The sequence below is a fragment of the Curcuma longa genome, chromosome 8 (assembly GCF_044706935.1).
Source record: "Curcuma longa cultivar G26 ecotype Majalengka, Jawa Barat chromosome 8, ITB_CL_G26_1.1, whole genome shotgun sequence".
In the NCBI taxonomy this organism is placed as follows: Eukaryota; Viridiplantae; Streptophyta; class Magnoliopsida; order Zingiberales; family Zingiberaceae; genus Curcuma; species Curcuma longa.
The window spans coordinates 3,844,618-3,868,320 of record NC_133868.1 but is presented as its reverse complement, the minus strand read 5'-3'; the positions used below and the strand labels follow the sequence as shown (position 1 = coordinate 3,868,320).

At 36.5% G+C, this 23,703-nt stretch overlaps 3 protein-coding genes across 3 annotated transcripts; all 3 read left to right on the top strand.

Annotated features, from left to right (window-relative positions):
* Positions 1-4,247: 4,247 nt before the first annotated feature.
* LOC141833056 (ferredoxin--NADP reductase, root isozyme, chloroplastic-like) lies at positions 4,248-7,468 on the top strand. The gene is given in 7 exon segments (XM_074720450.1): positions 4,248-4,394; positions 4,483-4,539; positions 5,395-5,733; positions 6,269-6,488; positions 6,736-6,894; positions 6,897-6,975; positions 7,063-7,468. Coding segments are annotated over 7 exon segments (1,137 nt in total). The 5' UTR covers positions 4,248-4,370; the 3' UTR covers positions 7,322-7,468.
* A 670-nt stretch (positions 7,469-8,138) lies between these two features.
* LOC141833057 (patatin-like protein 3) lies at positions 8,139-10,162 on the top strand. Its single transcript, XM_074720451.1, has 3 exons — positions 8,139-9,215; positions 9,477-9,539; positions 9,637-10,162. Exons 1-3 carry the CDS (start codon positions 8,298-8,300, stop codon positions 9,940-9,942), a joined length of 1,287 nt encoding a protein of 428 aa, XP_074576552.1. The 5' UTR covers positions 8,139-8,297; the 3' UTR covers positions 9,943-10,162.
* A 5,224-nt stretch (positions 10,163-15,386) lies between these two features.
* LOC141833394 (DEAD-box ATP-dependent RNA helicase 53-like) lies at positions 15,387-23,644 on the top strand. The gene is made up of 7 exons (XM_074720824.1): positions 15,387-15,854; positions 16,638-16,765; positions 16,904-17,312; positions 21,421-21,519; positions 21,612-21,836; positions 22,207-22,368; positions 22,607-23,644. The coding sequence occupies exons 1-7, from the start codon at positions 15,468-15,470 to the stop codon at positions 23,249-23,251; spliced, it is 2,055 nt and encodes a 684-aa protein (XP_074576925.1). The 5' UTR covers positions 15,387-15,467; the 3' UTR covers positions 23,252-23,644.
* Positions 23,645-23,703: the final 59 nt, after the last annotated feature.

Below are 23,703 nucleotides of genomic sequence, written 5' to 3'. Positions count from 1 at the left end.
CTCAATCGATTACCTTAATCGATTTGAAAGTCTACTATATGCAACTTTAAGATTATCAATCGATTGATGATGAATGTCAATCGATTAGTTGACATCAATTGATCTCGTTAATCGATCATAAACCCTTATGTGTTCGACATCTAATTGATTCATGGCAATCGATTGGTGGTCACCAATCAATGACTTAATTGATTACTAGAAGCAATCAAACAAGGTAATCAATTAAAATTGATTTTATTGATGTTAAGGTTGTCAATAACTTAGTCACCTTGAAGCAATGCTCATCCACGACAAACTTATTAATAATGGTGATAATCAATTTCCCATGGGATTTATCAAAAAAAAAGAAAAAAAAACTTTTTTTTCTTTTGTAAGAAATATTCCCATGTTTTTTTTGTAAAAAAAAAAAAATCACCGTCCCGTTCCACGTCTTCTCTAAGAAAGCAAAGAGCGCCAATTTTTTTTTGTTTTCTTTCTTTTGGCTTTTCCATTAAAAAAAAAATCCTTTTAGCCACATCTTTGCAATGTGCGGCCGATTAAGTCACCTAAACTTGAATGGTTGTTGGATTTCAGGATAAAGTGGATTATGGTTTTCCTAGAGTTTAGTTTGAAAATGTAACACATGTGCAAGTGCTCAAACTTACTTTGGTTCTATATCACTTTCAGATTTTGATTTGAATTCCAAATGAAATTGGGCACCAACAAAATAAGGGTAATTAGACAATTCAACAAACTGTGTCAACAAAAGAATATCTTGTATCTTTGGAAAAATGATAAGTGAACAAGAGTTTACTCAATGCATTGAATAAGTATTAATGGCAAAAATGAGTCTGTCAAAAGTTGTAAAGATACAAAACAACAGGAGCAGAAAACAAAAACAAAAAAAAAACTCCTCTGTTTGGTAGCAGATTATAACCAGAAAATCAGCCAATAAGAGTAAATAGCCAAATTTATTAGCAAGGCACAACAACAGACTACCATAGCACCATAGAAATAATCATGCCAGAGCAAATAAATTAACATCCTCGATTGTTGATTAAGTCTTTTGCTCAGGCATGGTTAGTTTCAGAATATCATACTTGGCAAAATTTAATATTCTGCTGTTGGATATATCTCTGTGTACAGTTGTCTTCTAGTTTCATCTCTTACCAAAATCAAGAACAAATTTTTTAAATTCTGTAACCATGTCAAGGTTTTTTTTATAGACATGATGATACAAAACTAGTTTACATGTACAACAAATATATAATTAAATAGCTTCTGAAATATCTAAGTAGAACATTCCACCAAAACTTTTTTTAGTACATAAACATACCTCAAATCTATATCAATGTGTTTATGCGCAGTCGGGATTGGCAGACCTAAACAGAAGGAACAAATTAGTTATTTTTGCATATAAAACAGTTGAAGAGATGATTATGATTACATGCAAAAGATCATTTATTTAGCTTTGGCGATCAGTAATCTGCTTATAATTTTATAGATTTGCAATCTGTGACATAAAAATATCTTCTCCTGGATCCAACTTGCATTGTAGCTCTCATATGAGTTTTCAAGTTCTTTAATTGGCATTCTCAGATGTGCAAGATAGCGGAAGCAGTGAAAAATAGACAAGAAAAGTAACAACCAATTAAGCATGTCTAGCATGAAAAAAAAATGCAGGGATTTGTTATATCTAGATCAAATGATACACTATTTTCATCTTGCAAATTCATCAAAGATCAGATCTTAAATTAGCCTTTATAAGGATTTATTTTTCAAACTCAAAATCCTGATAACAATTATAGTACGGGATATTATTTTCTTTTTCTTTGTTTTTTTCCCCTATCTTTTTAAAGCTCTAAATTGTAGATATCTTTTCACTAAGAGTATCAAACTCAACCATCTAAAAACTACTTTCTCAAATTTATATATCAAAGAGGTGAAGCTAAAGATGGTTATCAAAACCACACATTCTTTATCTACTCACTCAATCAATGCACAAACTAAAATTAAAACTTCAAGAGTCAGGTTCAACATAATTCATAGTAAGCTCAGGAAAATCAAGTTACAGAAAAGACTTAGAGCAAGAACTTGATTATGGTTTTATTATTAAACAGCTTATGGGCACTAGTTTAGTTTACAGAATGCAAGGGCAAAAGTAAATCCACAACCATGTAATCTTTCAACCTATTGTCAAATTTCCCAATATTCTGAGATCTCTTTTAGTTTGTCATTAATGATTGCCACTACTTGCTTTAGAAATTCTATATCTATTTATCATTTCCTATGTAAAGCGTTAAATTTTATCGAGCAAACTATGAACATGCCCTAGCGGCGAAGATAAAAAAGACGAAACAAATTATTAAAAAGCAAGAGCGAGTAAGATGAATAGAACGACCTTCTTGTAGTGGCGATTGCTGATACACAACTTCCGTAACTCCACGTCACATACAGCAAGCTACGACGAGAGAGGACGTGCACAGAGGAGAATAGCCTCGATGGATCCGAGTGACGCCGTTTGCCAGGGCCCAGACCACCATGTGTGGGGAGGCAGCGAGGTCGGGGAAGCGGACGATGGTCAAGGTCGACATTCGCATCGGGTAGAGCTCGTCGCAGAGGTCTCGATTGGGGAAATGGATCGCATCTGCTCCTTGGGAGCCGGCGCCGATGGAAGGCGGCACATCTTGATCTGCGAGAGCGCCATTATATTGTTAATAAGAGCATGTTAAATTCCAGTTAACGTTCAATTCTTTAAACATTAACGTTAATGTGGATGGATATATATTTATTTAATATAAAATAAAAATAAAAATGAATAAATAGATAGTAAAATTAATTAGATAGTGAGATTAGATAATAAATATTAATATTAAAATAAATGTAGACGTATATTTGTTCAATACCCACAAATCATTTAAATAAATAAATTTAAATAACTCATTAAATTAAATAAATAAATTTAAATATATATTTAGTTTATTAATATTTATAAATAATATTCGTGAATAATATTTATTTTAGTAAAAAATAAAATCTGCTATCCTAACAGCCCGGTTGGCCCTACGACCATTCATAAATAATATTTATGAACAATACTTGTAAACCATATTTATCAATAAAATTTTTATTAATATGTTAAATAAATAAAATTTTTAAAAATGAATAAATAATTCATATTATCAAATTTAATAATCAATGAAATAATTTTAAATATAAATATTTCAAATAATTAAATAAATTTGAATTAAGAATTCAATAACATCTAACTAAATAATGAATCCAGCTCAAGTCAAATTTAAATCAAACTAACACTCATAAAAAAAAAATAAAGCTAAATTTTAATAATTATTTCAACAATTTACTTCATTTCAAATTTAACTATCTTATTAAATAAGTTTAAATACAACTGGACTCTACTTAACTTGATTACAATCATAAAGGGTAGGCAACGTTCTTTCATGAGGTAATCCAACAAAACTAAGCGGACTCTAAAATAAACTATAAAATAGATATTTAAGTTTAACTTTTTATTTGTATGAGATTGAGTTTGATTTAAATTTAGTTTGAATTTAATTTGTTAGATGTTATTAAGCTTTTTAAGTTCTTTTATTATTTAAATTTAGTATTATACATTTATTTATAAGTTTAATAAAAAAATTTATTAACAAATATATCATATAAAATTTATTCATAAATATCATTTATAATCTTGAAAATATATATTTAAATTTATTTATTTAATTAACCTGATATGTTAAACGAAATGAAATACTAAATTTATTCAACAATATTAAGTTTATTGATACCTCTACTAAAAGCATAAAAAGCGATTAAAATTTTGAAACTTTTTATTAAATAAAATTTCCCGTCACAAATTTGTGATTCCATGTGGACCGTTCAATCCCAATCACCCTTTAATCACATTTTCAATTTACGATCAGGATTTAATCAATTAATTAAACATTTGTGACAACAAGTAACCCTTACATTTCAATTAATTAATTTAACTAATTAATAAATGTCCTTTGACGCAGATGAAGGGTCATCCACGGAGACAGAGACTACCTACTTTTGTTGTACATTTTTACCCTCATCATTGATCGAAGATTAGCCGTCCATTTATCTATCGGACGGTCATCCACGAATAATAAAGATAAACGCCTTGATCCTTTTGAGGGTAAAATTGTCTAAATGATATTCCGGACCACGAATCACTTCGTCGATTGAGCAACAGCGCGAGGGGGTTTCCGCAAATGTATCAGCTCTGAGCTCTCTACAAATGGCGGCTTCGCTGCCGGATGCCTCTTCCTCGTCGCCAAGGGCTCCATTTCTCCCTTCCCAAAACCCTATAAGGAGGAGAGGAACCATAGAGAGATCTCGTTGAGGCAATGGCGCACGCATTGGCAGCACAGGTTATGTTTTGATCGTTCACAGTCTCTTTCCCTCATCGTTTGCTTCGAGTGAAAATGATTTTTCTTTCCCCTTGAATTTGTTTGGCAGACATCTGTTACTACATTGGCCGGAAAGGATGCCTCTCTGAGGAAGGCCAGTTTCAAGGTGACATTTTTTATGCTTGTTGCGAATGGGTGCTCTATCGAATTCCCTTCTACAGTGTTTTGTTTTGGTAAAATAGGGTTTATAGAGTGACTGGGGAATGCGATAATGACACAGTAGATGTTGAATGTGGTACCTGGATCACTGATATTGACACTGTAGGTATTGAATTTGAGCCATTTCAGTTGAGTTGTTTATGGGAACTGAATGATATTGATGGGAGGATTCTTGCGAGTTAGAGAATTCATGTTAAAGTGTTTGCTAGTTACTAAAAATTTGATTTTCTACTTCAGTAGGACACTAGGACTTCAAGCACATTTAGATTTTGCGAAACCATGCAACAAGATGGGAAGTTTTCTGCTTTATGATTTATGGTATTACATTTTCCGTTTTTCAATCTAACAATGCAGTCTTGGACATCATTACTTTGTTCAATAGGTTATGAATATTAATGATTGATCCTTCCTAGACCCATATGGATTAGCTTATTTTGAGGAGATGAATATAATGATAAAGTCCTCTTTTTTGTATTATTGAAACAGCTTATTAAGCTCATAAATAGGATCTTCAAAAATTCAATTGTATCTTGACACCTTATCTTATAAGCAGTTACAAGGAACTATATCTTCATTTGTTAAGCCCTAAAAAATAGCATATGAAGTTCACTGATATCTTTGACCTTCAAAAGCTTAATTATGCTTACCCTTGATGCCGCCAATTTTCATAACATTTACCTTATAATATAATCTAGAAGCTGTTTCTGTATATCACTGTAAGCGATTTGAACTGTATTATACAAACTAAGCTTGCAACTTTGTGATAGTCAATTCTAACAATGACACTTATTCTTCCATTCAGGAAAACAAAAATATTAGCTTCAACAGCAAGTTATGGATTCCCCTTTCTTCAGTGAATTTGAAAAGCAGATCTTCTGCAGCAATGCACCGTTTAAAGGTGCTATCTGTGTCAGTCTCACAAGCTACACAACAAAAAACTCTTGTTCAACCATTGGAACTTGAGAACGCCAAAGAGCCTCCTCTTAATCTTTACAAACCCAAGGAACCATACACAGCCACGATTGTCTCAGTTGAGAGCCTTGTTGGCCCAAAAGCTCCTGGTGAGACATGCCACATTGTTATAGATCATGGAGGCAATGTACCTTACTGGGAAGGGCAAAGTTATGGCATTATTCCTCCAGTAAGTGCTAGTTTTGATGTTTAATTTATTTAAGAAAAATGCAAAGGCTGATAGGTTTAGATGTATCAAAATAGGCCTCTAACATATTTTCGTGTTTTGCTCGCTATGCAGTGTTAAATTTAGCGGTCTTTTGTCTGGCCATTGATTTAATTGATGCATTTCTAAATGTTGTTAATCCTAACAACCATCTCGGGCACAAATAGGAAGCTTTTCAGATACCCAACTTAACTCATATGATATATGTAACAGATTGCTTTAGTAGAGAACTGTGATGCTTTTAGACATGACACACCTTGATATTCTAGGGTGTCCAAACTACTTTATTAAGCTCTTAGTGAATACATTACCATACCTTATCGACAAATTGTAGAAATGATTCATGCACGCACTATTGTAAACTACAAACAATAAGGTTCTCAGATGAGTAATTCTTTATGTTCTCATTTTTTTCTCTTTCCAGTCAATTATTTATTAGCTTAAACTAAAACAGTCATTGTGCAAGTTCTACATCAAATTTCCCAATTAATTTCTGCAGGGTGAGAACCCAAAGAAACCTGGGTTACCCCACAATGTCCGTCTCTACTCAATTGCATCAACTAGGTATGGGGACTCATTTGATGGCAAAACAGCTAGTTTATGCGTTCGCCGTGCAGTTTATTATGATCCTGAGACTGGAAAGGAGGATGCATCAAAGAATGGTGTCTGCAGCAATTTTCTCTGCGACTCAAAGCCAGGAGACAAGATTCAGCTTACAGGTATGATCACTTGAGGTCACCACTGATATTGAGATGTCATATTCCTCACATGAATATGGTAAATTGACCGCCTTCTTGATGTTTCATAGACCTCAATAAACGGAATGCCATAGAATTCTGTATATCTAATTCCTTTGTTTGCTAAAATTCCATTTCTTTATCGCTTCATGACAAATACAGATGTGTAATACAACAAGTCTCTTAGTTCCATTTTTTCAATAGGGATCAGCCATTTTTCCTGTTTCAGGACCTTCAGGAAAGATTATGTTGCTACCAGAGGATGATCCAAATGCCATTCACATCATGATTGCAACTGGAACTGGAGTGGCTCCTTTCCGAGGATATCTCCGTCGCATGTTCATGGAAGATGTACCCACCTACAAGTTCAGTGGTCTTGCATGGCTCTTCTTGGGGTTGCAAACTCTGACAGCCTTCTCTACGACGACGAATTCAGTAGCTACCTCAAGGCTTTTCCCGACAACTTTAGGTGCTAAAACACTTCCTTCTCCATTCTCACCTGAATTACTCAAGTAATCCTGCTTGGTTTAACTGGTGTAGCCAAACTACTTTGCAGGTACGATAAAGTGCTTAGCAGGGAGCAGAAGAACAAGAATGGCGGGAAGATGTATGTCCAGGACAAGATCGAGGAGTACAGTGATGAGATTTTCAAGTTGCTGGATGAAGGCGCACATATCTACTTCTGCGGTTTGAAAGGAATGATGCCTGGAATTCAAGATACACTGAAGAGAGTGGCCGAGCAAAGAGGAGAGAGTTGGGATGCCAAACTCACTCAGCTCAAGAAAAACAAGCAATGGCATGTTGAGGTTTACTAGTATCAAGCAATGTTGGAAAAGAACACGTTTCCAATATTTGGAAAAATATCATCTGAATTTTTCCTCATTTGAATAATGTTTCCTAAATTTATCTTGGTTCACAAAATGCTCCACTTCTTTCAGAAAATTCCAGTCAAGATATAAAGACATTGCTGAATGTTAGCCATTTTTCCATGTAAGATCTGTGAATCAAAAATGCAGCCAACTGTTACCACATAAAGGGAAAAGTGCAATTACTGCAACACATCCATGGAATTAAACTGAAATAAAAACAAAGAGCAGCATGGGACGCACAAGAAGAGTGAAAGCTTACACAAATAGACAAACAGGCATTAAAGACTGTAGATGAGTGGAAGAGCAGGTAATAACTCTGTGTCTGTTTCATTGATTTGTTTTCCAGTATTAGAAGAAAAAAAGTTACTGACTAAACTCCACTTTAACCCACTAATCATCTTCCAAAGAGGTGAAAGGGTTGGACTTGGACCCCCTCGAAGGTTAAGGCCGATGGGGTCGTGTTCCTGGTGTTGCAGAGGCGGCCTAATAAAGCAGGGCACGGGAGATGTGGTGTGGATGCGCGTGCCGTCCTCGTGACTCAATCCCTGCTCCCTGCTCCACCAACAGCTGTGCACTGCAGCCGCATGTCCCGTGCCTCCGACCCCATTTCGCTCGATTGGACCCGACCCAATCGCATTGGGTCGCACCCAAATGGGACCCGACTAACCGACTGATTAGGATCGATCCCGGCCGTCGATCATGCGGCGTCGATCACGATCGCATCCTTCGGCCCTCGTCGCCGCGGGAGCCCCCAGTGAGCAGCGATCACTCGCTGCACGAGCGTGTGCTAACTTGCGCCATCCGGCCCCACGCTGCTAGCTCGGCCTCGGCCCCTTTATTTGGAGCTCGAAGCCGGTGGCGTTCGCCGTCTTCCTCGGCCACTAGCGTCGGCGAGCCGCTCGCCCCTCCGCCTGCAGTCGCCATGGCCGTGGATGTCGACAGGCTCAGCTACGAGATATTCTCCATCCTCGAGAGCAAGTTCCTCTTCGGCTACGACGACTCCCCCCAACCTTCGGTCCTATCCTCTGCTTCCACCGGTACCCCACCCCCCGCCGCGGGCCCCGGCGGTAGAGTCCGCATTCTGTCCATCGACGGTGGAGGGCACCCTTCCGAAGCCCTCCTGGCCGCCGCCTCCCTCGCCCGCCTCGAGTCCTCCCTCCGCCGCCTCTCCGGCGATCCCTCCGCTCGCGTCGCCGATTTCTTCGACGTGGCCGCCGGATCGGGCGCCGGCGGCGTCCTTGCAGCGATGCTCTTCGCCCGAGGCGCGGACGGCCGGCCCCTCTTCTCCGCCGACGAGGTGCTGCGGCTCCTCGCCGCCTGGAGCGGCCGGTCGCCGTTCCGATCCGGCCAGAGGGGGAGCGTGCTGGAGCGGCTGCTCAGGCGGAGGCCTTGGCGGAGGCTCCGGCAAGCGTTCGGCGACGCGACGCTGAGGGACACCTTGAAGCCGATGCTGATCCCGTGCTACGACCTCGCTACCGGGGCCGCCTTCCTCTTCTCTCGGGCGGACGCGATGGAGGCCGACGGGTACGACTTCCGCATCCACGAGGTCTGCGCCGCCACCTGCGCGGACCCTGCGTTCCCCGCGGTGGAGATTAGCTCCACCGACGGTCGCACGCGGATCGCCGCCGTGGGAAGCGGCATCGCGATGGGGAACCCTGCGGCAGCAGCCATCACGCACGTGCTCAACAACAAGCAGGAGTTCCCCTTCGCCGTCGGGGTCGACGATCTCATGCTTCTTTCCTTGGGAACCAACATCTCCGCCACTCAAAAAGTCCGGAGGCGGCCGGCGAAATCGACGGCGGAGCTCGTGAGGATCACCGTCGACGGCACCGCCGACATGGTCAGAAACCTAAACCTTCTCTATACCCAGCTGGCATTTTTAACCTTTTTTAAAAATCGATGCATTTAATTTTTATTTCGCGACTCCAAAAATGACAATAATTGTCGGTTTGTCTCTATTTCCCACGTGGATCAAATCCGTCCGTCCATCCATCGATTATCCTATGGACGGTCGATTCGACCCAGAGAAATTACCCACCTAAAATATGAAATTAAAAAAATCAAATCTTTACGTAATTATAATACCTGCAAATTGTTCCAGGTGGACCAAGCAATTGCGATGGCATTTGGACATAATCGGATAATTAATTACGTGCGAATTCAGGTAACACATCATTATCTCTGAATAAAAATATTAATTTTGTTCGTTTAATATATATTTTTTTTCTCACTTTTCTTTTGCTTGATAATAATCATGTCAGGATAACGGGTTCGGATCGTGCAATTCCGCTCCGAGAACTAGCGATCCGAAAGATTTGATGCGAACTTTAGAGGACACGTTGCTGCAGAGGAACGTCGAATCGTCGTTGTTCAGAGGGAAGAAGGTATCCGAGCAGACAAACGCGGAGAAGCTGGAGCGGTTCGCCGGCGAGCTGGTCAAGGAGGAGGAGAAGAGGAAGAAGAGCTTGATTCCGATAGTGGTGCTGAAGCAGGTTGTAACGCCGAGCACTTCCTCCACCGTGTCGAGCGTTGTCACCGCCGCCACATCGAGGACGTCGACTTCCTGATCGCTGCCGTTTAAAACAGCTTCGAAGTTCGATGGATTAGGGGAATAAGATGTCAAGCGCTGCTGCTTGTGTACATTTCGTAGGTACATTTGGATTTTCTAAGGTAGGCCAGTTCAAGATTTTGGTTGAATTAGATCTTAAATGTCTACCAAATTTGACATCTTGTTCATTTCATATTTGATGGTAGTAATCAATCTCTGGTTCTGAGTCTTACTTTAAATACTAGAAGTTACACTACTAGTCAAAACATATATGAGGATAAGATCTCTGTTCATTAATTGTTGGATAATCGAGTTTCAATCACCATCATAGATTAAGCTCATTTGACTTGAGGTTAGTGTGCAGTACTCTTATGGATGGTGACCCAGATAACCATGACATAACACTAAAACTCAGCAGAACATCTGGATTTTATTTATTTTCAGCAGGTGTTTCATACTTGTGTTTTGCTCAAAGTGCACAAATTCATCATCCATCCATCAAAAAAAAAAACTGACTGTCCAGGTAGATTAACCTCCATCCACTCAAACCCACATATGTCCTCGCCAATAAAGCATGCTTTTGAAAAGCATTTTCACTTCATTATGTTTCTCTAACCCTTACCGATCTAACTACTGGTCAACAAGATTCTGTAAGGCTTACAAGGAGTTCAAGTTGCATATCTATAAGGGAGCCAACTTGAAATCATAAATAGCTTGTCAAAGATTAAGTGCAAAATGTTTTAAGATTTTAGGATCTATTGAGTTGATTTTTGTTTTTGTTTTTTTTTTCAAAGATGGTCTCTCTATTGGGTTACTGAAATCTCTAGAGTGATTTTATGCTCTCGTTTTTATTGTTTTATGTCCAAAACTTCTAGATGGACTTGAGCCCATCAAATTTCAAAAATTATTTCATGAAGCGTTTGGAGTCATTCTATGCTACTTGTTTGAGCATTAGAATGTTACCTACTAGCTTTAGCCAAAATTATTACTAGCATATGAACCTAAACTAGCTAATTTTTTAAAAATGATCTCTTTTTTGTACTTGGAGCCTCTGAAATCATTTTATTATCCCATTTTGATTATTTGAGCCATAGAAGGTCTTCTAAAAGTTTTGACCAAAATTGTCAAATGGACTAAAGTTTGTCAAATTTTTAAAATGATCCCTCTATTATGTTCCTTGAAGCCTAAATAATGCATTGGTTGTGTTTTATGAGTCTCTAGAGTCATTCTTTTGTCTTGCTTTGGTTGTTTGAGTTCTAGAAAGTCATCTAAAAATTTTGAAACTCAAAATTTTAAAGTGAGTTATTGCCTTGTTGTTTGATTTAAATTTATAAAATTCAAAATGATACATGTATTTCAATTTAGAAAAATAACACATAATTTATTAAAATTTGATATTGATTAGTTTATGAATATTCTTTCATCTGCTTAATAAATATGTAATTTGTATATTTGAAAGTTGAATTTTTGACATGATTTATTATGATAAATAATATGACAAAATCAAGGGAGACTATTTATCTAATTAGATTCACCGTTTAGTAAAAAAATCGATCTAACAATATCATCTAACAGTTTGTACCAAAATTGTTAAATCACCTTTTTTGAGCATTTGATTATTCTAAATATATAGGTGGACTCTAACAACCTCTTAGGCCATATCTATATAATTAATAAATTCATCATTTGAGCAAAAAATATTCTAGTAATTTTGTCTAAAACTTTAATTGATTGTTGTTGACTCATTTGATTATTCTGAAAGCATGGGTGGACTCTAATAGTGATCTTGAACTACTGCATCTATCTGATCAAATCAACCATTTGATTGAGAAAACCTCACTTTAACTTCGACAATGGAAGAGTGCATAATATTCAAATTACTCCAACTAATTTTATATTAAGCTTGCCAACAAAATAGGAGAAATTGAAAATGAGGTTATCATAAAAACAAATATACTTCTATATAAATGGAGAAGGAAAAAAACTAAGCATGAAGAAGACGAATAGTGTGGATAATAGAAGAAGAAAGGAGAGGGGTCCGTCAACAGTTGGGGCGATGAAACCATATTTACACTTTAACCTTGGATTCACAAAGAGTTGCTTACTATTTTAGCGGGATGTGGGTTCAATGAGTTAGACTGGATGGGCAAGCAGTCTGAGTTTTTTGCAGAATAGGTGACAAGTTTGATAGTTTTAGAGGTCGTTTAGAGCTTTTCACATGTGGATGGGACGCCATTAGGCTAAGCAAAAGTGTGGGCACCTATGAAGAATAAATGAAATCCAGAATCATCCTTTGGAGAACAAAAGTTATAGAATGGTCATCATCATTCAATTCTGCAAGTGTTCACTTGTCACTACCAACTAAAGAGAAAGACATGGTCGATAGTTTCCTGTCACACTTTCTCTATCTTTAGCTAGTGATGTTGCCTTATCATGGTTAACGAACTAGCGTTGGTATTCCCACAAATATAGTCCAAAAAGTAGCTAACCAACTCCTAGAGACAATATTCAATAAACTGTGGACCCAATTGGTAGATTTGGATTGGTTCACCACTCTTACTTACCACCTGTTGTACTTCTCTTGAAGAATGTAAGACACTTCTAAATCCTATCTAGTTCTTTTATTTTCATTTTTAATGAACTTACTTTCTAAGTGGGTAACTTTCTTCTTCTTTATTCATTAGATAGAACAAATACATGTGCCAAATGTCAATAAACTATCCTCTTCTAATATTTATGAGTAGTTAATAAGTTTTAACTCTTCTTCTTGTTTCTGCCTTTTACTTGTTTCTTCCTTGGGGCAAGAGCAATGAAGAACAACCCTAGATCTGTAATTGAGATAAAAATGCATGGTACAGGACAGTGTACTAAAGGATTACTGAACAAGACAACTTAGTCTGGTTGCTCCCACATGATGAATGGGGCCTCTACCTTGTAACTATCAAGGAAAGCTACTTTTTTTTTCTTAACCTTTCATGGTTGGCACTTGGCAGTAAGCAACTTGTAAGCTTCAGTATCCCAAAGGCCAGCAAATTATAGGTAATGAGTTAAATGAAGGAAGTGTAATTGGACCTGGCAGTACCAAACTTGTTCTTTAGTAATTAATGGTGTAGAGCAGAGAAGCCACCAAGGATTTCAGTCAACTCCTTTCATGTTCATCAAGCAATAACTTACTAGGCAGGCTTTCAGCTAGTCTTCCAATGCAAGTGAAGGGAGAAACCAAAAACTGACACCTTTAAGTCATAGTTAATTTCCTGATAGTGCTATCACATAGAAGTCAAGTCAACTTACTAAGTATCTTAAGTAGTCATTTGGAATGATTTTTTTCTTTTTTTATGCTCACTGATGCATGCTTTAACTTTAACTTATTAAAAAAGAAAGATTACTTGCAGACAGACAACATATACTTCAACTTTGATGCCTTGTTTCAAATGAAAGCTGCGGGAGACTGCAAAATGCTTCCTTTGGGCTAAACCTTATTGGCACTGGTTTTTGCAGCTAAAAAGGGCATGCTTGTTTGAATTCCGGTGTTGAAGTTTTTTAGATGCAGGGACTAGAAGACTCGGAACTTTTTACACTTTGAAAAGGCACAAAATTGGTGGTCCTAAAATCAGAGGAACTATTCTTAAGCTCATCTCTTAAGCATGGCTTGTGCATCTTTCTCTTGCTTGTGATGAAGAACCGCAGCTGCTTTTGTCTCCCTGCAGGAAAAGATCGGTGAAATGATGATGGTTCGATTATCAAATAGTTTGTGTCGATCAAAATCTCTCTCTCTCTCTTTTTTCTCTTTTCTTTTTAGTTTTTTGCCAGAGTTTTAAGTTTTCCCCAGACCACTGTTCTGAAGCTTCTATCATGCGTTTCCCACTTGATTGGTGGCAAATAAAGGTCCTTGAGCATTCTCTTGTGCTGTTTTAGTTTGAATTAAAGCATAAGATTCATGAATGAGAACTTGAGAGGTTGGGAACAACTTTACTTTTGATGATTCTTTCCTGCAACTCCGGACAAGTTTCAATTATGTGGTGGTCCTCTCTTTATGGGCTCGTGTATTTAAAACTCATTAAACTTTTGTCATTTTATTCATAATTAATAATATTATTAATTCATCATCTCGATCGTGTGTTTGTTATGTGTCAATGGTTACAAGATAAAAGACAAGAGTTTGAAAAAAAAAAAAATCTAAAGGTTCTTTGGCGATTTAAAATTTAGAAGGTGTTCTTTAGAAGAAGAGAAGTTCTATAAAAAAAAAATCCCAATTAGTCGTGTTGACTCAATCGATGAATTGTTTTCTTTTGTCCTTAAAATTCTATACACCGTAGTGTTGACTCAATCCCTGGGGGTCTTATTGATATCCTCGTTTGGAGTTAATATCGAATCGATACTTTTGTTTATTTATTCTTATCGATAAGTTAATAGATACGACAAAATTAAGCTGATAACTTTAAAGATTGTGTATTTATGTTATGAAGCTTCTCTAGTTTTTAAATCTATCAACTTAATTACCCATATCTATTAGATGGTATTAATAGTTTAAGTAATATTAATATTTTTTAAAATATCAGATCCAAGAATAATGAGTATTTACATTTTTTATGTACAATTAATATTTGGAAAAAAATATATGTTGAACTGAAAATTTTCTTAAATTTTATCATCCATAAAATTATTAAAATAATTAATGTTATTGCTGGTTGAAATCTAATTTACAAAATATATTATTTAAGAAAGTGAGTTTCAAAATCATTAAATTTGTGTGAAAATTGCATGTAAAGATAATTTTAAAGGGATGTTTTATTATTGCAATTTTGATAACACTTTCAATATAAATTCTTTAATGTTTTTATGATATCGTTTATTATTTTTATAATAAATTTAATAATATTTTATTATTTTTATAATAAAATTTATTTTATATATATACACACACAACAACAACAATAACCACAACATGGTATTGAATATAAAAAGGATCAACTAGGCTAATGTTAATGGGCTTAGCAGTTGGGCCGCAATTTTATTTGGTAAACTTGAGCCCAGATTATATTTGGGGGCTTAGATTAATTTTATTTAGTAGTTTGTGTCAAAAAACTTATTTATTTTTTAAAAAAATATTAAAATAATATCTTAATATATTTTTATTTTTTATAGCAGTTAAAATTATTATATATGAAGTATTATTATATTAAAATATTTTTTATCAATTTCTTAAAATTATATAAATTTATTTAAAATTATTATAATATTTAAATAAATATTTTTAGAATAAAAAATATATTACTTTTATTTTAATATATATATATTAAAATGTCCGTTTGATTTTTTTTCCATAAAATAACTCCATTTATGCCATGTCATTATAAAATCACAAGAATTTAAAAACTTAAAGGGCCTTATTCTAATTTTAAAAAAGTAAAAAATGTTTTATGAAAATGAAGGGTTTGAAATGAAATCTCTCCTGAAAATATCTTGTCTCTTCTACAACCTCTCGAAAACCCTAGTCTTCTCCCGTTCCACCTCCTTTCTTTCCCAGGCTCTGATCCACCCACGATGAACTTCTTGTTTCGGAGGTCTTCTTTCGTCGTCGCCTCGGCAACGAGGCGAGCTCTCGTTTCTCTGATATGCTCCGAGACTTCTCTACTCCCATCGTTTACCGCCTTGGAGCCGTCACCTTGTTCCCGGAGTTCTTTTGCTCCCGTCGAAATTATTGAGCTTGGAAGTGTGAGGAGAAGGGAATTTCACTCCTCTGCGAATCGGCTGGAATTCCGCGCCGGTAACACCGCCTGCGCGGAGTACGCAGTTGACGAGTACGTCGACGAAGACAAGGGGGGCGTAAAGAAGGGTGATGAGGGGTTGGAGATCGCCAAGCTGGGGATAGCACAGGATATCGTCACTCAGCTGGCGAACAAGGGAATCACGAAGCTTTTCCCGATACAGGTATTGGGTTTTTAGTTTTTATTACGTGAAGTCGTCAATTTCCCCTTATCTGTCGAGTGATTACATAGTGTGAGTAATTATATAAGTATTTCTTGTAGGATTTGTATTGGTGTTTATAATCTCTATTTGTTTCTTCATCCTTTGAGCAACCTTATGTAGCTTAATACTTATGCTGTACTGGATTTATTCAGAAATATACCAGAATTAATAGGGGAACAAAAACATGTAACTATATCAGAATTTAAAATGATTGTGTTTATTTAGAGTCTTTGCTATATAGTCGGATTGTCTTCCTACAACTTTACTGGTGTGCTACAACACTACAGAAGTTCAATGATACAGTGTTATAGATTGTTTTTTTGTTGATTAGCTGCAATCTGTACTTGGAACCATCCTCTTTCTTTTCTTTTCCTTTGCATTACATCTGCATTGATCTCTTTATTTGGTGTTATTAGGAATTCTCAAAATCTGAACCTAAAGATCTGGATCATCAGAAGAACTTTTGGTTTTATTAAGATCTTGCAATATGGTAACTGAGATCTTAAGCATTAAGGATTTTCCCAAGTCCAATGGCATGGCAAGCTTCATATAATTCTAACAATGCACCAAAATTGTTTCCTTGTGTGATATGCATGCCTCTTAAATTTCTTCTCTTGTTACAGATTTTACACTTTACATCATTTGATTTTTTATCTGTTAGTTTTTTTTTGCTGATATAAAAGGAAGTCTTTCCAATAATATCAGTATCAAGTTGGTTGATGTTGGTTTTGTTCTATTAATTAGAAAGCTGTTCTTGAACCTGCAATGCAAGGACGAGACATGATTGGTCGTGCAAGGACAGGCACAGGGAAAACTCTTGCTTTTGGAATTCCAATTATGGATAAGATTATCCATTTTCAGGCCAAGCATGGGTTAGTTTATTCATTTCTTGCAACATCCAGATAAATTTTGGTTTGTTAGTATTTTGATTAGATTTTTGAAATCTTTTCCTTGTTTCTTCACTGCAACAATCACAATTATTATTTTGTGTGTGGTTTCCAAATTTGCAGCTGTGGAAAAAACCCTATGGCCATGGTACTAGCACCTACTAGGGAACTTGCTCGACAAGTTGAGAAGGAATTCAGAGAATCTTCCAGGTTGTACACTCTCTGTGTTTATGGAGGTTCTCCTATTAACCAACAGATAAGAGCACTTAATTATGGTGTTGATGTTGTGGTTGGCACTCCCGGGAGAATTATTGATTTGCTTAATAGAGGCTCTTTGAATCTGTCAGAGATTCAATTTATTGTCCTTGATGAAGCTGATCAGATGCTTAATGTTGGTTTTGATGAAGATGTAGAGATGATATTGGAAAAAATACCACAGAAGCATCAAACCATGATGTTCTCTGCCACTATGCCACCGTGGATTAGAAAGCTTACACAAAGATACCTAAAAGATCCTGTCAACATTGACCTTGTGAGTATTATAAATGCAAATTTAGAATTTGATCTTTAAAAGTTTTAGACTTTGTGAAGGTTATTTCATAAGATCCTTTTATTTTTTAGAGAATAAGTTGATTATGGTCAATTTTTATTTATTTATTATCTTGTTTAGATAACAAGATATTTATTCCAAGTTAATTATGGTCCATTTAGGTATATGTTTATTTCTTCCCTAAAATATTTTTAGTATATTTCCAATTTTATTTGGTTTGGTATGATTAAAGGGGGACCCAATCCCCATATTAATCACCTTTTTATAATAATATTTAAGTTCATCATTTGGTTTTAGAGCTTTGTTCCCTTCCTCATGAAGTGGCATCACAGACTTCTTTGTAACCCTGGGCTGGCTTCATCCAATGCAAATTGAGTGACTCCCTCTTAGAAGTGGCTCTTGTTACCAATTACAAATCTAAAGCTAAGAGCTTGCTCTCGATCTTCACCCTATTGCAATGAATCAACACATGTTGCTCTCCTTGTCATGTACCCCTTTGCACCTCACTTTGACTCTGGATCCTCTTCAACACTAGGACTTTTGTCATTACCTTCAATAAAGCACCTCTACTTCTCAACTCATCTACGTGCAACAAGATCTTCTTAAAGATGTTTGTAGACACCTTAACCACAACCTCTCCTTAGAAGCTTACTTGATTGTAGCAAGATATCCCTCTTCCACCACTGACACTTATGTTAATCGCCTACATGTCTTCCCTCCACCATCTCTTCCACTAATCTACGATTAGGGGTGTAAACGAGCCAAGCCGCTCGTGAGCTATTCAGGTTTTGGTTGAAAAAAAAATTTGTTTGATTAAGTTAACGAGCCGAGCTCGAGTCTGATTTCGAGCTCAAAAACATTATCGAGCTGAGCTCGAGCTTAACGATATTTGGCTCGTGTGCTCGCAAACATATTATTTTGAGGCTTGCGAACGTATTCGTTAAAAGGTTCGCGAATATATTATTGATGGTAATTTTCATGTTATGTATTGTTAAGAACTCTAAGTGTTAAGAATTTATAATCCATGTGTTGACACTTTAACTTGTTTAATTTTCACGAGCTTGAACTCGAGCTCGATTATGTGCATAACAAGCTCGAACTCGAGCTTGTTTAACGATATGAAAATTATATGTTAACGAACCGAGCTCGAACTAAACTAGTTTAACTTTTAAATGAGTTATTTTCGAACTGAACTCGAGTCATTCGCGAACTATTTAATTTCATTACGAATCGAACTCGAGCTTAAGAATTAAGCCCTTACTGTTCCAAGCTTGAACCTCTTACTGTTTGACTTGGCTTGATTCGATTACATCCCTATCTACGATCTAGCATCCTGCACATCGTCCATTGACAAATCCATGTGTGCCTTTCCTCTATAGCCACCTTCACCTCCTTTTTGTTGAGCATCGTGAACCACATCAAACTAACAACAATCAAGCTTTATGCTACTAAGTGGGATTGATTATACGGATCTTCCTATGCTATTGGACTCAATCCCATATTATCTATATTAAATGAATTTTATCTTTTTTTATCGTTGTTAATTAAATCTTCTTTGGTCTTTCTTTTTCTCGATCAATGTGCATATTTATGATCTTACATTGCCTAACTGGGATACTTATTGGTCGCCTAAGTATATATTCATACCATCTTAAATGTCTCTTTTGGAGTTTTCTCTAAATAGTTGCAACTCCAACTTTCTTTTTAATGTTCTCATTTTTTATTTTGCACATCCTCATATGTCCACGCATCCACCATAACATCTTTATCTCTGCAACTCTGATCTTTTGCTCAGGTGTCTGTTTCGTATCTAAAAATTCTACTACATATAATATAGCAAGTCCAATCACTATTTTGTAAAACTTCCCTTTAAGCTTTAGTTCATGTACTTTAGGATGACAAAGAACATCTGACGTTTTTCTCCATTTCAATCATCTTGTTTGTATGCTATGTAGAACATCTCTATCAACTCTTCCATCCTTTTGCAAAAACGATCCTAGATACTTAAAATTTTCAGTTACAAGTAACTCGTCATCTTCTACCTTAACAATTGTCTTGTTATATCTACTACTACTAAATTTAAATTTCATATATTCCGTCTTTATTTATTAAGTCTAAAACCTTTTAACTTCCGATGTCTCCCAACAAGATTCGAGTTTAGCATTTACTCCTTTACAAGTCTTATCAACCAAAACAATATTATCTACAAATAACATGCACCATGATAACTTATCTTGAATGTGGGGCCACATCAAACTAAGACTACCAAATTTAGCTCAACTTTGAAGTATATGAGAGAAAGGACCACAAGCTCCATCCAGCTCTCGTGCTACATCCATGCAGCTAGCCAGCGGCAACCCACTGCAATTGTTTTGAAGTCTTTGCCCCAATTTTGGCTGGAGTATTCAATGCCCCTAAAGATTGCTAGCATTCTCCTTGTCGCTTCTCATATTTGGCTTCTTTGAATTCTTAATGGAGACAACATATCATCACTCTGTGTTCTTAATTGTTGTCCCAGTCATAAAGAAAAAGGTTCTTGTGTGGATTCCATATATTAAGGTGTTATCTATGATTCAATGGAAGGAATTTTAGGTCCTATTGTAGGGCGATTGTAATAAGACAATTCAAGCTATGGATTGATGCAAGGTTTTGTATCTTGCACAAGTGGAACTGGTCCAAGATTTACAATTGCAAGAGTGAAAGAAACTAATTATAACTCTATTCATTGATCAAGGTTTGAACATAGTGGCAATTTCAGTAGCAGTTGCCTCTAACCATCTTGGTATAATTGCATTTTTTTTTAAATCTTTTTTAAAGAAAATATTGATTTGTTTAGATTTTCTAAATTTAATTAATTTTCTTACAAAATCCCTATATATATAGTCATGCCTCATTTGTAAAAAAAAAATCATCATATGCATAACCTTCTTGCTTTTGACATTGTTAACAATCATCCATCATATCTTAGTTCACACGATTAATGCATCCAAAGGGGGAAAAATATATTTATCTTGCACTGGAATTTATGATGCTATTTACTTAGAAGCATCATTACTAATTAGTAATCTTAAAAACATCACTAGTATTGTGAGAGATATAAGAAGAGATATGAGAGATATAAATGCTAGTTGCAAAGGTCCTAAAATTAAAAATGCAATACAAGTCTAAATTTGGGCAACCTTGACAGTCTAACTTAAAGGGATAAAATTTAAGATAATCACTGGATACCTAAACCATCAGATAAAGATGAACATGAGACAAAAATCATGGGACTTAATGTGGTAAGATATTCCACCCATATTGGATGACACATGAAAGTGCCCTAGCATTTTTTATACATATTCCGTTGAGGCAAATCATGCAAACTTGTCATAGATAGTGGGAAATGCATTGCTATTGTTCCACAAAGGTCCTTGCTAGGATCCAACTCACTTTTGTACCTCACTTGAGTCCTTACAAAGTCACATGAGGTGACCGAACATTCTTTTTTGTTATAGAGTTGTGCTGCATGGACTAAACATCCTTTTAATTGAAGTTGTCTGATACCTATCTAGATGAGCTTCTACACTAATGAGATATGGCGTGACTTTATTGCTCTTCTTCTTTTGGGAACTTCTCTTACTCCAATTAATATTATTAACTTTCTTACGCTCTAGTAAAAATGAGAGTAAGAGAAGTTGTCAGTGCAAATAACTGGAGTTGGAGGTTCTTCCCTTTGGTACGGTGCCTCTGCTCTCCTAGAGGGAGATGAAAGTAACCTCACCTTCGAAGGACAGTTGTGTCATGATCTGATTATTACTGCTTTGTCTTCGTGCATTTTTATTCCTGATATCCCGCTACTATTTTTTTTGTTCGAATAGTCATTTTGGTTAGCTCATTTCTAATTGCATTCCAAATAATTTGGTTTTGAGTTAATCATTTCTTGTTAATATTTCATTTTTGGTCATAGTTACAAGCCTGAGAACTAGTTGCCCAAACATTCCTCTAGGCCATAGCAATGGCTAGTTATGCTCTGTCTTTCTAACAAACTTAATCTTGTTTCTGGCAGCGTTATTTGTCAACTAATTGCTAATGTTTTGTTTTTGTGTAGGTTGGTGACTCTGACCAAAAGTTACCAGAAGGGATAACTATATATTCTATTGTTTCAGATAATTATGCAAAGCCATCAATTCTTGGGCCATTGATAAAGGTGAGTAGGCAAATATTACTTTTTGAGTCACTTGGTCAACCTTATCAAGTTCATCAGGTTTTAACAAACAAATTATATTAATATCCTTGCAGGAGCATGCTAAAAGTGGTAAATGCATAGTATTTACTCAAACAAAGCGAGATGCAGATAAGTTATCTTATGCCATGAGCAGAAGTTTTGGATGTGAAGCCCTTCATGGTGACATCTCACAGAGCCAGAGGGAAAGAACACTAGCTGGATTTAGGGATGGCCGCTTTAACATTTTGATAGCTACTGATGTTGCAGCTCGTGGTTTAGATATACCTAATGTTGATCTGGTGAGCAATATAAATGGAAAACATTTGGTTTTTCAGAACTTCTTTCTTTGAAGCATTTTGCCAGCAGTAGTTTGTTGGTTGGTGTACTTGATAGATTGAAACAGGAGGCTTGACAGCAAAAGGCATACTCTAGACTTGAAGGCATCATTCTTTTGACATATATATGGCCTTTGAGTTTGATAAAGTTTAGGCCAATGCTTTATTAGTAATTTCATCTTAATTGACAGTGTAATCTTTTAGAGGGTGACCTACTAGCGATTATAATCAAGACCTGATAATGATATCTTCTTGTCAATTATAATTACTGAAGGAAACTTCTGTGCAAAAAAAATAATAAAAAATACTAACATAATGGTGACTTCTTGACCAGGTGATACATTATGAATTGCCAAACACCTCTGAGTTATTTGTTCATAGATCTGGTCGAACAGGGCGAGCTGGCAAAAAAGGAAGTGCAATTCTCATACATTCACATGAGCAGCACCGTGTTGTTAGAGGTATTGAACAAGATATTGGATGCAAGTTTATCGAGGTAAGTATTTTTTATGATCTTTGATTTGATCAATTATTATAATGAATTGACTACACTTTTGAAGAAAATTAGTGGTAGATAATTATTCCCTCTGTCATCGTGGTTAAAACTGGGAAAAGTCATCAGGATTGCAAATTTTTCACTTCCATCAAATGTTTTAGTTTGCATCATATGGACCTTAGCTATTTCTGATACTTTGACTATAAAACTGATATGGTCTTTCACTAATATTTATCAGCTTCCAAGGATTACAGTAGATGATGGGGGAGAAGGCATGTTTGGTAGCATGGGTGGCAGTCGTTTTGATTCATACGGCAGAATGGGTGGTTCAGGTTTTCGACGCAGTGGAAATTATGGTGGTTCTGGATTTGGCAATTCTCGTGGCTTCGACAGTTCTAATGATTTTGGAGCTCCCTCGAGCCGCAGAGGCAGCTTCAGAGACACTGGATCAGGAGGTTTCAACTCCTTTGGTAGGTCACAGTCAACTTCAGATGCATCAAGCAGGTCCGGCGGTTCCAGTTTTGACCGCTTTGATAGGTTTGGAGATTCAGGCTCAGGACGTTCTAGCAGCTTTGGAGAGTTTGACACAGGGCGTTTCGGCAGCAACAACCTTGGTAATCTTAGCAATTCTGGGTCCAGTCGCTCTAGCCCACGTGGTTCCAGTGAGTCCACAGAAAGCAATTTCAGAAAGGCTGATGGTGGATTTGGGGACTTGGGTTCAGGCCGTTCTAGCAGCTTTGGGGAATTTGGCTCAGGGCGTTTCAGAGGCAATGACTTTGGTAGTTTTGGCAGTTCTGCATCTAGACGCTCAAGGCCACGCAGCTCCAGCAAGCCCAGAGAAAGCAGTTTTGGAAAGGATGATGATGATGATGATTGGCCATGAAGATCATTATGATCTCATCTTATTGTAGTTTAGCTTTATGATTTACCAAGGCTTTCATTGTAGATACCGGTCCCAGATGCAATTCTCGCTCCAGCAAGCCAAGCCACACATGCACCTGTTGCTAACCAGGGTTCTGTATCTCATAACCCAGGATTGCTTTCAGAAGTACCACGATGTTTTTGAATTAAGTGTTCTAGTAAATTTGGTTCACCAGGAAGTGGATCAGCGAACTGTGAGACATCAATAGCTTACACATTTAGACTGTCACAGTGAGATCATGTGCAAGCTTTCAGGTTACTCTGATTACTATTAGGTGGAAAATTATATAGAGAACTTCGACTATGTAATGTTTTTATGATCCTAAAGCTGCCGTATGAATGGCGTTGTGTTGTTGCTCATCCTTGTTTTGTCGACTGGTTGTGAAAGAAGAAAGAAGCTTTTAGACTAAAACC

Coding starts and splice junctions, on each gene's coding strand:
- LOC141833057 (XM_074720451.1), top strand. CDS start 8,298: ATGGCCGTGGATGTCGACAGGCTCAGCTACGAGATATTCTCCATCCTC. Junction 9,216..9,476: donor TCGACGGCACCGCCGACATG/GTCAGAAACCTA, acceptor AAATTGTTCCAG/GTGGACCAAGCAATTGCGAT. Junction 9,540..9,636: donor TTAATTACGTGCGAATTCAG/GTAACACATCAT, acceptor TAATCATGTCAG/GATAACGGGTTCGGATCGTG.
- LOC141833394 (XM_074720824.1), top strand. CDS start 15,468: ATGAACTTCTTGTTTCGGAGGTCTTCTTTCGTCGTCGCCTCGGCAACG. Junction 16,766..16,903: donor CATTTTCAGGCCAAGCATGG/GTTAGTTTATTC, acceptor CCAAATTTGCAG/CTGTGGAAAAAACCCTATGG. Junction 17,313..21,420: donor ATCCTGTCAACATTGACCTT/GTGAGTATTATA, acceptor GTTTTTGTGTAG/GTTGGTGACTCTGACCAAAA.